At 39.8% G+C, this 13,769-nt stretch overlaps 3 protein-coding genes and 1 long non-coding RNA gene across 5 annotated transcripts in view; 3 read left to right on the forward strand and 1 right to left on the reverse strand.

Annotated features, from left to right (window-relative positions):
* LOC101474606 (TIAM Rac1 associated GEF 1) overlaps positions 1 to 4,159 on the forward strand; it is a 40,859-nt gene extending 36,700 nt beyond the window's left edge. For both annotated transcript variants that reach the window (XM_004560568.4, XM_004560569.6), the window contains exons 23-27: positions 703 to 761; positions 895 to 1,000; positions 1,123 to 1,210; positions 1,323 to 1,495; positions 1,714 to 4,159. In XM_004560568.4, the coding sequence (XP_004560625.3) occupies positions 703 to 761; positions 895 to 1,000; positions 1,123 to 1,210; positions 1,323 to 1,495; positions 1,714 to 2,249 (962 nt within the window). In that variant the 3' untranslated portion in view covers positions 2,250 to 4,159. The remainder of the gene's footprint in view (positions 1 to 702; positions 762 to 894; positions 1,001 to 1,122; positions 1,211 to 1,322; positions 1,496 to 1,713) is intronic.
* The window catches only part of LOC143412493 (uncharacterized), a 31,710-nt gene continuing 19,930 nt past the window's right edge, over positions 1,990 to 13,769 (reverse strand). The window contains exon 3 of the long non-coding RNA XR_013093012.1: positions 1,990 to 2,074. This is a non-coding gene — a long non-coding RNA (uncharacterized LOC143412493). The remainder of the gene's footprint in view (positions 2,075 to 13,769) is intronic.
* Positions 9,634 to 11,392, forward strand: LOC101475074 (claudin-17-like). Its single transcript, XM_004560570.3, has one exon. The coding sequence runs from the start codon at positions 10,176 to 10,178 to the stop codon at positions 10,863 to 10,865; it is 690 nt and encodes a 229-aa protein (XP_004560627.1). The 5' UTR covers positions 9,634 to 10,175; the 3' UTR covers positions 10,866 to 11,392.
* On the forward strand, positions 12,264 to 13,736 carry cldn8.2 (claudin 8.2). The gene has a single exon (XM_004560571.5). It carries the CDS (start codon positions 12,339 to 12,341, stop codon positions 13,224 to 13,226), a length of 888 nt encoding a protein of 295 aa, XP_004560628.2. The 5' UTR covers positions 12,264 to 12,338; the 3' UTR covers positions 13,227 to 13,736.

Raw genomic sequence — 13,769 nt, forward strand, 5'->3', positions numbered from 1 at the left:
AAATTCAAATGCCTTACACTCCATAAGTGACAGATTAGCAGCATTTGACAACATTTCAGTTAACTGTAATGTGGGTTGCATAGCAGTGCAATAGTTAGCACTGTTGCCTCACAATGAGAAAGCTTAGTCAGTTAAGGTCTCCCTGTGTGGAGTTTGCATGTTCTTCCTTTGCCCGTGTGGGTTTTCTTTAGGCTCTCTGGCTTCCTTTCACATCCAAAGACAGGCATGTTTGGTTAACTGGTGATTCTGAATTCCCCAATAATGTGAGGTAGACCAAGTACTTGGTCTAGAATAAAGTGCTGTAAAAATGTAGTGCTGTAAAAAAAGGTAGTCTAAAGTGCTTTGAGTAGTCAGACGGGCTAAAAAAAACCCATGTGTATTAGTTGCCCCCCGACTTCTGACCATATATAGTATTAATAATAACAACAATGGTACTAATAATAATATTAACTAAGGTTTGGATAACCCCAAGGATGCTTTACAGAAGAGTAAAAATGAACTAAAACATATAAATAAACAAAAAAGTCTTTTCATTTTAGCAAGAATTGTTCACAATTGTGCACAAAAAAGAGACCAGTAACCCTTCCTATGTAGTTTTTAATGAACAGACCTGTTGTTAACTTCAAAGTTACATATGTTGATTTGACATGTGACCTGAACCCCAGTGATTACTAAGTCTTTTTTTCCACCAATGCTTTCTAGTGTTCAAAACAGCAGTGGTCTTTGTTTGCAAGGAGGGGTCCAAGCAGAAGAAGAAAATGGTAGGTTTTCACAAAAACAGGATTCCATCAGCAACACCAAACCCCAATCGCAAACACATTGTTGACTTGCCTTTCCTGTGGACCATTTTTTGTCTGTAAAAACAAAAAAAAAAAATTCTTTACTTGACTGAAGGGAGGTTCCCACCGGGTCTCTGTATCTTCTGAAGAAAAAGATCCCTTCAGATTCCGTCACATGATCCCAACTGATGCCCTTCAAGTCCGGTCTATGACCAATGCAGGTATAGTAGATTACAAACTTCAGTAGCACACTAGTTCTAGCTTCAGTCCGACTAATGATTATCTCACAATATATTACCAGATTTCTACGTATATGAGACATTAGTGATGATTTCTCCCTCAGATGGCGAGGGCTCTGCTGTGTGTGAGATTATCCACACAAAATCGGAGTCAGAAGGAAGACCAGAAAGGACATTTCACTTGTGCTGCAGGTGAGGATTTCTGCTAAAGGAGGTTCAATTACACTGCAGATTACAGCTTGCCCACTACTGATAAAGTCCAGTCTGCTATCTAACGAAGTGACAAACTGTCTACCTTTCTCAGCTCTCCAGAGAGCAGAAAAGACTTTGTGAAGACAGTCCACTCCATCTTGCGAGAAAAGCATCGCCGGCAGCTCCTAAAAACAGAGAGCTTACCACTCAACCAGCAGTATGTACCCTTTGGAGGAAAACGGCTGTGTGCTCTGAAGGGAGCCCGCCCCACTATAAATAGAGCAGGTAAATGCCAGTCTGTAGATGCATTAACCCAACAGCTTCAAGTGCACAATTTATTTTTGACAGACAGGCAGAATCCTGTGGTTTTATCCTGAGTTTTTCATTTAAGGTTTTAACCAGTATTGTAGGAAGATAATTACTTTCAACCAAACTCCAAAGGGATGTACTCAAAGTAGTAAGATCATAATAATTTATCTCTCTGATGTTCTGGGGTTTTGCAGCATCTGCCCCGACTAGGACTCTCGGCCGAAGGAAGTTAGTGCGCAACCGTTTCACCATAGACACGGATATTGTTTTTGATGGTGATCCTGAACAGCAAGACCTCGTTTCACCAGAGGAGCCTGGCTCAAAACGGTCCCAGCAGGATGAGGAACCAGATCAGCAGCAGCAGCAGCAGCAGCAGCAGTCTGACTTGGCAGGTGACACAGACCGCTGGGTGGAAGAACAATTCGACCTAGAAGAATACGAAGATCAAGAAGAGGTGAAGGAAACTGACATCCTCAGTGACGACGACGACTTCTGCCAGACACCAACACCTGCGTCCATTGAGACTGACCTGGAGGCCCCAGTCATGGCTTTGACCTTGGAGGGTGTGGAAAGAGAGAAGATTAAATCCCCAACAGCCAGTGAGACATCTGACATGGCGAAGCAGAGAACCATGATCAATGACAAGACGGAGGATCAAAATCAGAAGGAGAAGGATGAGATTTGGGTAAGAAGGGAGCAATCAGGTTTATCCCCAGACTGTGCCACATAAAAGCAGATGCCAGAAGATAGACAGCGAGTGTTCTAGACAGCTTTACATGGGCTCCATAAAAACAAGTCATCACAAACAATGCATGAGCATTGATGTATATTGCACAGCTAGTAGAAGATATACCTTTCTTTATCTTATGCTGAATGCTTTTTTTTGTACAGGTAAGAATATTAGTGGAGCAATACAGGAATCCAGAGTGAGGGAGCTTTTCCTGAATCGAATGCTGTTACAGGAAAGTCAAGTGTAAGCTTTGAGGGTTGAAATAATGGTACAATCACAGAGTCTAATCAGTTGCTTTGATTGGCATGGTTTGCACATTTGGGCGGCATTCTTTAGTCCTGCCTGCTGTTGCCAAATTTGGGTATTGTGAGAACATAAATATTTGTTATGTCTGTGTTACTCAGAGATATTATCATAGTTAAGGGCTGTATATTATTTGTCCTTAAAGAAATAGAACAATTAATTGCAAAGGACCGTTGTCTTGCATAGTTTACTATACTTGTGGATTTTCACATGAATATACACTGACATGTTTTGAGTACAGACTTCCTGATGTATTTGATTTTGATTTGCTGTTTATTAACTTAAAGCTATCTTTTTACTCGGAGAGACAGCTTGTTCTTTTTTTGTTACATTTAATAGGATAATAGTGGAATTATGTAAAACTCCCCTTGTCAAAGAAGCAAGGGGATTTCATTGTTTTGATTTGGCATAATCCTGTTTTACTTGAATTTGGCTGTTTCACGTGTCTTTGTTTACTGTGAAACCGTTTTGGTGACATTTACTTTTCCTCTTCAGTATTACCACTCATACACATCGATACTTAACACTCCACTTGGAACCACTCAGTATTGTACATAATACATCTGGGGTCTGTTTCAGAAAGCAGGTTTAGTAAAATAGCTGACATTGTTAACCCTGTCACAAGAGAAAAAGTCAACAGTAGGTTTTCTTTAACAAATCTGTCCAGGAGTTTCTCCCTAAAGAAGGGCCTTGGATTCCCAGACAGATACGCCTTAATAAATGTGACTGTGTGGACATTTAGGCGCCTGTCAGGTTGTGAACCACTTCAAAGCACTGGAACATTTACCTTGTATTACTGTAGTAATCACAGTTTAGCACCAATTTGTATCAACATTTAGACACATCAAATACTCATTCATTAAACATGTGTCATGTAACGAGGAGTGAATAATGTTCATGATTACATGATTGTGTAAATACATGTCAGTAGAGCTGCAAATGAAATGACTAAGACTCTAAAAATAAACTAGCTATAGTTTAAAAGTGAGTTTTTACATATAAGCTGATATTGGTTTAGTATGGTCTGACAGCATTACATGTTGAGATATTTACAAACTTTAAAATACATCGGCTCACTATCATTAAATCTAGAGCCCATAGCTAAGAATTCCCATTCAGTTTGAACCTAGGCACAACCTCATATCCATATTTTATTCGCTTTATTTATTTCTGTCCCCATCGATTGAACCAGCCTTTTTTGAACCCTATCTCAGGGTTTATCAGTTCAGAGTTCAGGGTAAGCTTAGAGTTTGTAAACCTGCTTCCTGAAAGAGACTTCAGCTTCTTTAAAAAATGTCTTGTGTGTTCAAAATGATTGTTCACTAGTATTGGAATACAATGCAATGTTCTTATTTATTCATATGTAAATTAATTTGTTAGCACCAAACACAGTTGTTTTTTTTTTGTTTGTTTGTTTTTGTTTTTTTCCACTGAGAAAGTCCAAATTTGCTCAAGCAATCAAGGGAAAGACTTGCCGTGTGCAAAATGAAAGAAGTCATACTTGTAAACAATTCATTGTGCTACTAAGACTGCGTTTTTATTACTGTGTGTATATAGAAATGTACTGATATCATAATAAAAACAGTTGTTTCCTACTTATAATTTAACATGTGTGGTTGGTGTGGTTTTAATCAGCAGCCTCATTTACTCCCTGCAGCTCAGCAGATACCAAGTCTACAGGACCATTTTGTGATGGGAGAAAACAAAAATGTCAAGTCGACATGCTTGTAAACAACAGAACTAAGTGACTAATCGATGCTCAGCTACCTTAAAGCAACACTTAGAGACTGACTGCAATTGCAACAAGTGGAAAACTTAAAGCTGAACTTTAGAAGACATTAAGAGCCACTCAGAGTGTTTGCTAGCTTCGGCTCACTAAGTGTCTGAGTGATGGTGCGCAACCTAAATCGCCATTAACAGAGAAAACACAAAAATGTCTGCAGTCAGTGTTTAGTGTTCACATAACAGGAATGAAGCAAGCTGAGAATTATTAACAACGATTGATTTAATCTAAATCTATACATTCTATAACTGGATATAGAAAATGAACACCGTACTTTCCAATATGCCTCCTCTAAATGAGTAATTTGAGGTGTGGTCATTACATGGACATTTTTTCTAATGAGAAACTATTGCATTTCAGTGCTAGTGAGTCATTTCCTATTTCGTTAAAGCTCTTTTTGCCAGTCAGGTTTTTTGAGAAATACAAAGGCGGGTGCAACAGATGAGCAAGGGGGAACGGTGGCCAAAAAATTCAGGAAGTGCATGAGCAAAGATAAACAATGGTTGCAGGAAGACCCTTCTCTGGCATCTGCTTTTTGCACACAACCTTAAAAAAGATCAAATCACAACAATATGAACTGGAACGTGTTTTAGCAAACTGATACTGAAGGGCTATTGTGTTTTAAACGGTCTACTGTCTTAAGCGGGTGAAACACTGCTGCAAAAAGCACATGGAACAAGAGTTCAAAAGAACAAATCTACATTCCAGATTACAGAATGCCAAAAATAGAAAATGTAAGTTTAAATTGTCTATTAAAGGTAACGTCCTCTTGTACATTAGTCAAAACATTACATCTGTAACCCTGTTATGAGCTGTAGACAACTGTCTTCCACCATTGTTGAATTCTCTGCTTCCTTGGAAAAGAACAATTTCTTCAGTATTTTCAAGCTAACATCAGGAAGAATGGCAGCACTCTACAATCAGTGGGTACCTTATCTCTTTTATAACTGAGCTCTCTGCCCCCCACCCCCAGCCAGCACATCCTTGTCAATCACCACCCCCAACACAAAAGCTCTGGTGCTCCTTTTAGATCAAGGGGAAAGATCTCTTCAGACTTACAGCCTTGTGATGTGAAGCAATACAGTACAGTTCTGAATGACACGACTCCTTGATTAAATATCTGCCAAGAGATAAATGGAACCATCCTAATTTATGGGATTATTTATCTTTTAATATCTCTATTTATAATCTTTATGTATTCATAAAAGGATATTACAAAGCAACTAATAAATGAATGATGAAAGAAAATCAAAGACTAAATCTAAAATCAAAAGAAACAGCCAAAACATTAGAAGAGGCCAAATGACCCATGTGGTACAAACACATTAGCCAGCTCAGCAACACCAAAAGGACTGAAAAGCCACAGAAAGCGAAAAATATGGGGAAAGAAAGGAACATTTATGGCATAGGCATGTAAGGCTTATTGATGATGTGACTAGTGATAGAAGTAGCAGGATGAATTCTGTACATGTGTACACATGTACAGGGCTGTACTCTCCTCTGTTTTAGCCAAATGCTGCTAGCCGGATTATATGGTGATTTAAGGTGCAAATGGATAATGACCCAAAGCATTTTGCAAAAGCAAACCAACAGTTTCTCAAAGCAGAGAACTGAAATATTCTCCAGTGTCACGACAGTCCCCTAAGCTCAACTCAACACAGCGTGCTTTTAAAGAGTTGTTAAATACCAAACTAAATGCAGAGAGCTGCACAAAGAAGCAGTAAATGTTTGGCTGGCAGAGCGTTTCCAGCGAAGAAACACAGTTCTAGGCTGTTGAAAATGGGGGGCTATGTACAAAAATAGCTGTAATTGCTAAAGAAATAATTATGGACCGTAAAACACAAAAAACAAGTCAGCAGGTGGGGCTGTTCTGTAGCAGTAGGTACCAGGTACCTTTTAACCTACTTCTATGTGTATTGTCTTAAGACAAACAATGCTACATTTCTACTAATCTATAAAACAGGGCTTTGCCTTGCATTAGATTTTAAAAATACTAAGTGCAAAACAAGATTTTAAGCTTGGTATTAAGGCTTAAAATATGGTTCTGCACCATATTGTATGGATAGCACAGAACATTTGGAATCTTAAACTATGCAATGTTTCTTATACAACAGATAAGAAATAATTGTCTTGTCCTTCCCCAATCGCCCACACTTAGATTGGAAGTCTTCATTTGAAGTAGTTCACCAAACAGTGGATAATGCGTAACATCCCTAAAGAGGTGCCTGCTTCTCACTCTAATGTACACTGTTTATTCATGCGCCATTTGAATGCTGGTAATTGCTAGCAAGATCAGTTTGGCTTCCTGCTTCCAGTGGCTCCTGCTACTGACACCCAAACTTCAGGATGGAGTGTAAGGTGTATGTTTCTCTCCTGGCCCTGACTCCTGAGCTGCAGCCAGCAAGGGGGCTGACGTGCTGCTCTCTGGCATTGGTTAGCCTCCTGCTGCTCAGTCAAATGAGTCTGCAGTGGACATCATCCATCTGAAACAATCAGCAAGCTAACCAGTTGGTCCTCATGATTCTAATGAGCTGTATTAGGTTCCTTATCCCTCTATCATCGAAAGGTCACGTTACCCAATGCTGATCAATGCCAAGCATAGGGAGCTTGGAGAGGTTTTCTACACTAGAATAATTTTTCTCAGCACTACATTTTGCATATATAGTTAAAAAAAAAAAGAAAAGAAGCAGAAGTACAAACAAATTACATCGTGCACTTTTCCAAATACTTATGGACTAACGAAAGAAATCAGCAGGTGGTGCTGCGGATTAGGTATCCACTGAACCTGCTTTATGTGTAACATCCAGAGGCAGACTAAACTAAGTTTCTAGAGTAATCTAAGTAAGAACTAATATCTCTAAATTTGACAAATTAGCACTTTTGGGGTAAAAGAAAATTGTATACACCACTTATAACACTTAACATCTCCAAGCAAGCACCCATTTTCCACTCTGACGTATGCGGTTGTTTCGTGTGATGTTTATGTGCCAGCGCTTACTTGGAGGCTCAGTATTGGTGTCAAGCCTTTGTGTTTTAGTTCTGATGTTCCTGAAAAAAATATTTTGCTGTATGCACATTGGTTAATTTGTTTTATTGTTTTTACTAATAATAAAAATATTAGGAGTAATAGTAATATTATGCAACTGCAGTTTATACGGTACTATACTGTAGAACAAGGGAGTCCACATGTTTTTAACCATAATGAAATGCAGAAAATACTGAGAGGTTAATGCTCACAAACACTGAGATTTTAAATTTATCACAGATTTTTCTAATTTAGTTATAGTTTTTTTTCCCCATCTTATAATCTATATACAAGAAACCATAAGCCATCTTATTTAGCTTTATGAGAATGATTACTCTAGTAACTGTTTTACCAAATTTAAAGACTAACTCATTTCAGTTGAAGCAGTAAAAGAATTATCAGCCTTCTTCCTGGAATGTGTAGTCATATTTACATTCAACAGGTGCCACACTGCATCTACAATCTTGTACCATTTTATCTGAGTTGAATCTATATTTTCTATATTTAATCTATATACATTTTTTAATTAAAATTGATCTAAAATCAAAATTCACAGCTGTGAATACACACTACAACATAGGTTTCTTCACAGCTGCAGGTTTCTCCCTATGAGGATACATGTTTACATTCAAAGCAGGTGAGGATGTGATGATGGTATCACTCAGCAAACCTGTCCAGCAGGTTTTGCAGTTTCTGTTCCTGTTTTATGACCTCTCCTGTTACATCTCTCTCTCTGTCATTCTTTGTCTCACCTGCTTCTCAGAAACGAGGTGAGCAGCAGGGCATTGCACGTCCTAGACCAGGTTTAAATAAAGGAGTGGCTTTTTCACCTTGTAATTCCCTGCTGTTTTTTTCCCTCTTTACCTGAAATCAGACGGACAGTCTCCCTTGTAAATCGTGCCAAATACCTGGCACAATTCAGGAAAACAAAATCGACTTAAATGTCTAGAAAGCATCCTTCTACGAACAAATTAATCTATACTTTCAATCACAGGTGGTAAATAATACCGGGTTCAATGGCCACAACAGATCATTTTGCTTACATCTGATGTATTATATACACAAAAAATGTAGCTTTGAATGTGAGCTCTTGTTGCAGGGAAATGGGACCATCTGGATGTAATCATCTGTATGTGGGCTTGCATTGAAAACAGTGAATGCGTTGCTTCTGAGAATGACTAAACATAAATTTTTTCTTGGATTTTTTTCAATATTCAACAGGCTAATTCATTGCTGTTCACTTCAAGGCTTGTATTACTTGTAATACTTAGTCTAGTTACTCCAGGCTTTGTTTGGGTGGCCTTGGAATATATTTATAACACATAAGACCCAAACCAATCTTATAAGAATTTTACAAGCTGCCACTGTATAGTAAAATGGCCTGTAAATGGCCTGTATTTGTATAGCGCTTTACTAGTCCCTAAGGACCCCAAAGCGCTTTACATATCCAGTCATCCACCCATTCACACACACATTCACACACTGGTGATGGCAAGCTACAGTGGGGCAAAAAAGTATTTAGTCAGCCACCGATTGTGCAAGTTCCCCCACTTAAAATGATGACAGAGGTCAGTAATTTGCACCAGAGGTACACTTCAACTGTGAGAGACAGAATGTGAAAAAAAAATCCATGAATTCACATGGTAGGATTTGTAAAGAATTTATTCGTAAATTAGGGAGGAAAATAAGTATTTGGTCACCTCAAACAAGGAAAATCTCTGGCTCTCACAGACCTGTAACGTCTTCTGTAAGAAGCTTTTCTGTCCCCCACTCGTTACCTGTATGAATGGCACCTGTTTGAACTCATCATCTGTATAAAAGACACCTGTCCACAGCCTCAAACAGTCAGACTCCAAACTCCGCCATGGCCAAGACCAAAGAGCTTTCGAAGGACACCAGGAAAAGTATTGTAGACCTGCACCAGACTGGGAAGAGTGAATCTACAATAGGCAAGCAGCTTGGTGTGAAAAAATCAACTGTGGGAGCAATCATCAGAAAATGGAAGACATACAAGACCACTGATAATCTCCCTCGATCTGGGGCTCCACGCAAGATCATCCCGTGGGGTCAAAATGATCATGAGAACGGTGAGCAAAGATCCCAGAACCACACGGGGGGACCTGGTGAATGACCTGCAGAGAGCTGGGACCAAAGTAACAAAGGTCACCATCAGTAACACACTACAACGGCAGGGAATCAAATCCCGCAGTGCCAGACGTGTTCCGCTGCTGAAGCCATTGCATGTCCAGGCCCGTCTGAAGTTTGCCAGAGAGCACATGGATGATACAGCAGAGGATCGGGAGAATGTCATGTGGTCAGATGAAACCAAAGTAGAACTTTTTGGTATAAACTCAACTCGTCGTGTTTGGAGGAAGAAGAATACTGAGTTGCATCCCAAGAACACCATACCTACTGTGAAGCATGGGGGTGGAAACATCATGCTATGGGGCTGTTTTTCTGCCAAGGGGACAGGACGACTGATCCGTGTTAAGGACAGAATGAATGGGGCCATGTATCGTGAGATTTTGAGCCAAAACCTCCTTCCATCAGTGAGAACTTTCAAGATGAAACGAGGCTGGGTCTTCCAACATGACAATGATCCAAAACACACCGCCCGGGCAACAAAGGAGTGGCTCCGTAAGAAGCATTTGAAAGTCCTGGAGTGGCCTAGCCAGTCTCCAGACCTCCGAAACCAGTATGATAACATTACAGGAATGCTGATAGTATCGCAGTTTTAAAGCTTTGTAAAAGAGGTGCACTGGGCAGTGTTTTCATTAGACAAGAGACGAGAGACGAAACTTTATCCTTCCAAACAATGCAGGCAAAATCTGAGATTTTAGCACTGGTCCTGGGCGCCCTGGGCTTATGTGGGACAATAGTCACCACTTGTCTGCCCCATTGGAGGGTTTCTGCCTTCATCGGTGCCAACATCATCGTCATGGAGGAGCTCTTAGAGGGCTTGTGGATGAACTGCTACCGACAGGCTAACATCAACATCCAGTGCAAGGTGTATGACTCGCTGTTAATTCTCCCACCAGAGCTGCAGGCAGCGAGGGGGCTCATGTGTGTCTCCATAGTCCTGGCTTTCATCTCGTTGTTGCTCACAGGATTCGGGATCCAGAAGAGCAGCTGTTGTGGTGACAATTTAAAGAGTAAGAATATCACCTATGCATTAGGAGGGATTCTGTTTCTACTTTCCTTTTTGACCACACTCATCCCCGTAAGCTGGGTGGCCCATACTGTCATCAGTAACTTCTATAACCCGACAACGCTGGATGCTCAGAAGCGGGAGCTGGGATTGTCCCTCTTCATTGGCTGGGCCACTTCTGGTGTTTTGCTAATCACCGGGATCATTGTGCTGGTTAGGTACAGCAAACGCAGTGCAAAGGAAGATCAGCGCTACATTGAAGCATATCATATGGTGAAAAGGAATGAACAGAAGGCGGACAGTGTTGACTTTTCAAGAGCGAAATCTAGTTTTCATACAAATCAGGAATATGTGTAAATAACTGTACTGCAGTGTACTAATTGCATATTAGATGTCTCTCCGTATATTTATGAGCAACATGTGTTTTATTTGCAATGATATATTTAAATCAATATGTAACCATGTTCTATTGTACTATGCATTTGTCTTGTCTGCACTGTTTGGTTTACAGATGCAGCAAAAATATTCGGTTAATATGCTGTACACGAATAAACAACATTGCCTGTGTTTAAAGTAATATAATTTTTGGCAAATCTATATTATCACTGATCAACAATACACTGCTTGCAGTGGCTATCACCGATCAACTTCAATCTTAATGCAGCTCTTACTCCAATGACCCTGAGAATGTCATCACTGTTTTTAAGTACTTTTTTGGCTGCAAGTCTGTATTTATTTAAGTCATTTTTGTTGTGCTTAATGATGAATTTCTCATCTGAGACATGACAAATGCAACTGCTTCCCTGTCTTATTTCATTATATTTCATGATCTAATAATCCCGCCAACCAAGTGAACAGATAATTTATTAAAATCTTTAATTCAGTTTGTTTGTGTGATTCAATTCATAGAATTTCTACTTTTTTGTGGAAAGCAAATACTTGACCAACACTCCATTCAGGTATTTTTCTTGTACTAAAAACCTAAGGTGGAAAAGTGAAAACAGCCAATGAAGAAGTGCCTCATTTTCACATTTGACAGAACAGAAACTAAAATGTTTCTGTGGCTGCAACAAGGGAACGACCCTGTGTGATAATGACAAAAGGCCCTCCCTCTCAGGTTTCTTTGTGCGACACCTTTTCATCAGCTCGTCTTACGTGTAGAGAAGCAGTGCGTTTCACATCTGTGATCATCCACCCATCAGCTTTCTGTTTGTGAGATGGAGTCGTTTCCTACGCCCATTAGTGTAGTTGGATGCTACAGTTGTTATATTAGTTTTATTCATTTTTTCAACATTTATAGCAAGTCTTTTTTATCTGGCAAATCCTTTCAAATGATAAAACTGGCCACACATTGCATTAGTTAATTTTAAGTTAGCACATGTAATAGTACTGAGATATTACATCGTATGTTCACAATACATTTTCCCTATGCTAAATGTTCTCTAAAATTACGTCAAGTATTTCCGTGTAGTATTAAAAATATCTTACATACTTTTCATTAACTTTGACTTTTTTTGCTTGATTTTTTTTTAAAATATGATGTTGATTAAACCTTGATGTTACTGTGGTAACAAGATTTAGTGATTTTTAATAACTAAAAACTAACGACTGATCATTAGTACTGGAGGTATTCAAAACAAGCAGCACTCCTTTGTGTCTCGCCATTTATCTGATGGCTCTGAAGCAGCTTAACCAGTAAGGCTGCATTGCATCATTAGCATAGTTTTTGTGGGTGTATAAGTTCCTCAACTTGTTGTTGTTCTCAGATTTTTCTCTTCAGCTGTATAAGTGCACCAGAAGGTTGAGATTAAGCTTTCTGTGTTAACCAGAATGGCCACTTACACTGCTTACAGTGGCTACAGCAAGCCACCTCAATCTTATGTTGGCAGTTACTACGATGGGAAGCCGGCGCTGACAAATGGAGAGTACGGAGAGTATGGGGACTCTGTATATGAGGAAAAGAAGAAAATTGAAAAACGGAAGCAACAAAATGCTATCTGCTGTGAGGTAGTAGCTCTCATCATTGGCTTCATTGGACTAATTGGCGTTGCCGCTGTGACGGGCCTGCCGATGTGGAAGGTAACAGCCTTTATTCAGGAGAACATTATTGTCATGGAGACCCGCTGGGAGGGTTTGTGGATGAACTGCTACAGACAAGCCAACATCAGAATGCAATGTAAAGTGTACGATTCCCTGCTGTTTCTGCCTCCTGATCTCCAGGCTGCCAGGGGTCTGATGTGCAGCTCTGTGGCTCTGACCACCTTCGCCCTTATTGTTTCAGCAGTGGGGATGAAATGCACAAAAGTGGTGGACCACCGGGCTCGTACCAAGCATATTGTTCTTGTGGCTGGTGGCTGCCTGTTCCTCATGGGTTGCCTTACAACCATAATTCCCGTGTCCTGGACAGCCCATGTCATCATCCAAGATTTTTACAACCCTCTACTGATTGATGCCCAGCGTAGAGAGCTCGGGGAGGCCCTTTACATTGGCTGGGTGACTTCAGCGTTGCTTTTCAGTGCCGGAGTGATCCTGCTTTGCCGCCATGCTCCCCGCACCCAAGATCCAGATGAAAGGTTTCAATACAACCCCACAGGAAGCTTCTACCAACCCGCATACACCAACCAGCCAGCATACACCTACCAGCCAGCATATACCTACCAGCCTGCTTACTCTGCAGCCCCACCAGGATCTGTGATATACGCACCAAGTCAATACTAAAGATTTTTGGACTTTTTTTAAAATAAACTTGCCAAAATTTGGCACATTTGATGAGGAGAACTGATTAACTGTCGTTCACTTGAAACAACCAGATATTTCTTTACTTATCAAAGTGTACTGCAAATACTCCGAATCATTATGGACTTGAATGTGTTTCGATGCTGACAAACTGCTGGATTTCTATATTCCTTGTTTGGGGTTTTTTTTTTTAACCCTTTTGCTTAACTCACACTAAATTATATTCTAGCACAGTATGTGTAATCTATTACATCTGTTAATGTTACAACAATTGCATGTTGATATTGCGTTCTTTACAGTTTCTGACTTGCTCTCCAAGAACAAATTGTCAACTAGGCCCTTTTTTCAGATTGTAAACCAGTGATTTGTTTTCAACACTGTTATAAATTAAAATATTACATACAAGTTTTTTCAAAATGCTGGCCAAAATATCTGGCCAAATTTGTTTTTTTCCTAATAAAGTAAATGGCTTGTAAAAGAGAATCTTGTTGTATTTTTTTCCCCAATGTCTAACACAACAGTACA

This window comes from Maylandia zebra, linkage group LG14 (genome assembly GCF_041146795.1).
Source record: "Maylandia zebra isolate NMK-2024a linkage group LG14, Mzebra_GT3a, whole genome shotgun sequence".
NCBI lineage: Eukaryota > Metazoa > Chordata > Actinopteri > Cichliformes > Cichlidae > Maylandia > Maylandia zebra.

What these genes read in the sequence shown, in the direction of transcription:
- cldn8.2 (XM_004560571.5), top strand. Translation starts at nt 12,339, where the DNA reads ATGGCCACTTACACTGCTTACAGTGGCTACAGCAAGCCACCTCAATCT.
- LOC101475074 (XM_004560570.3), top strand. Translation starts at nt 10,176, where the DNA reads ATGCAGGCAAAATCTGAGATTTTAGCACTGGTCCTGGGCGCCCTGGGC.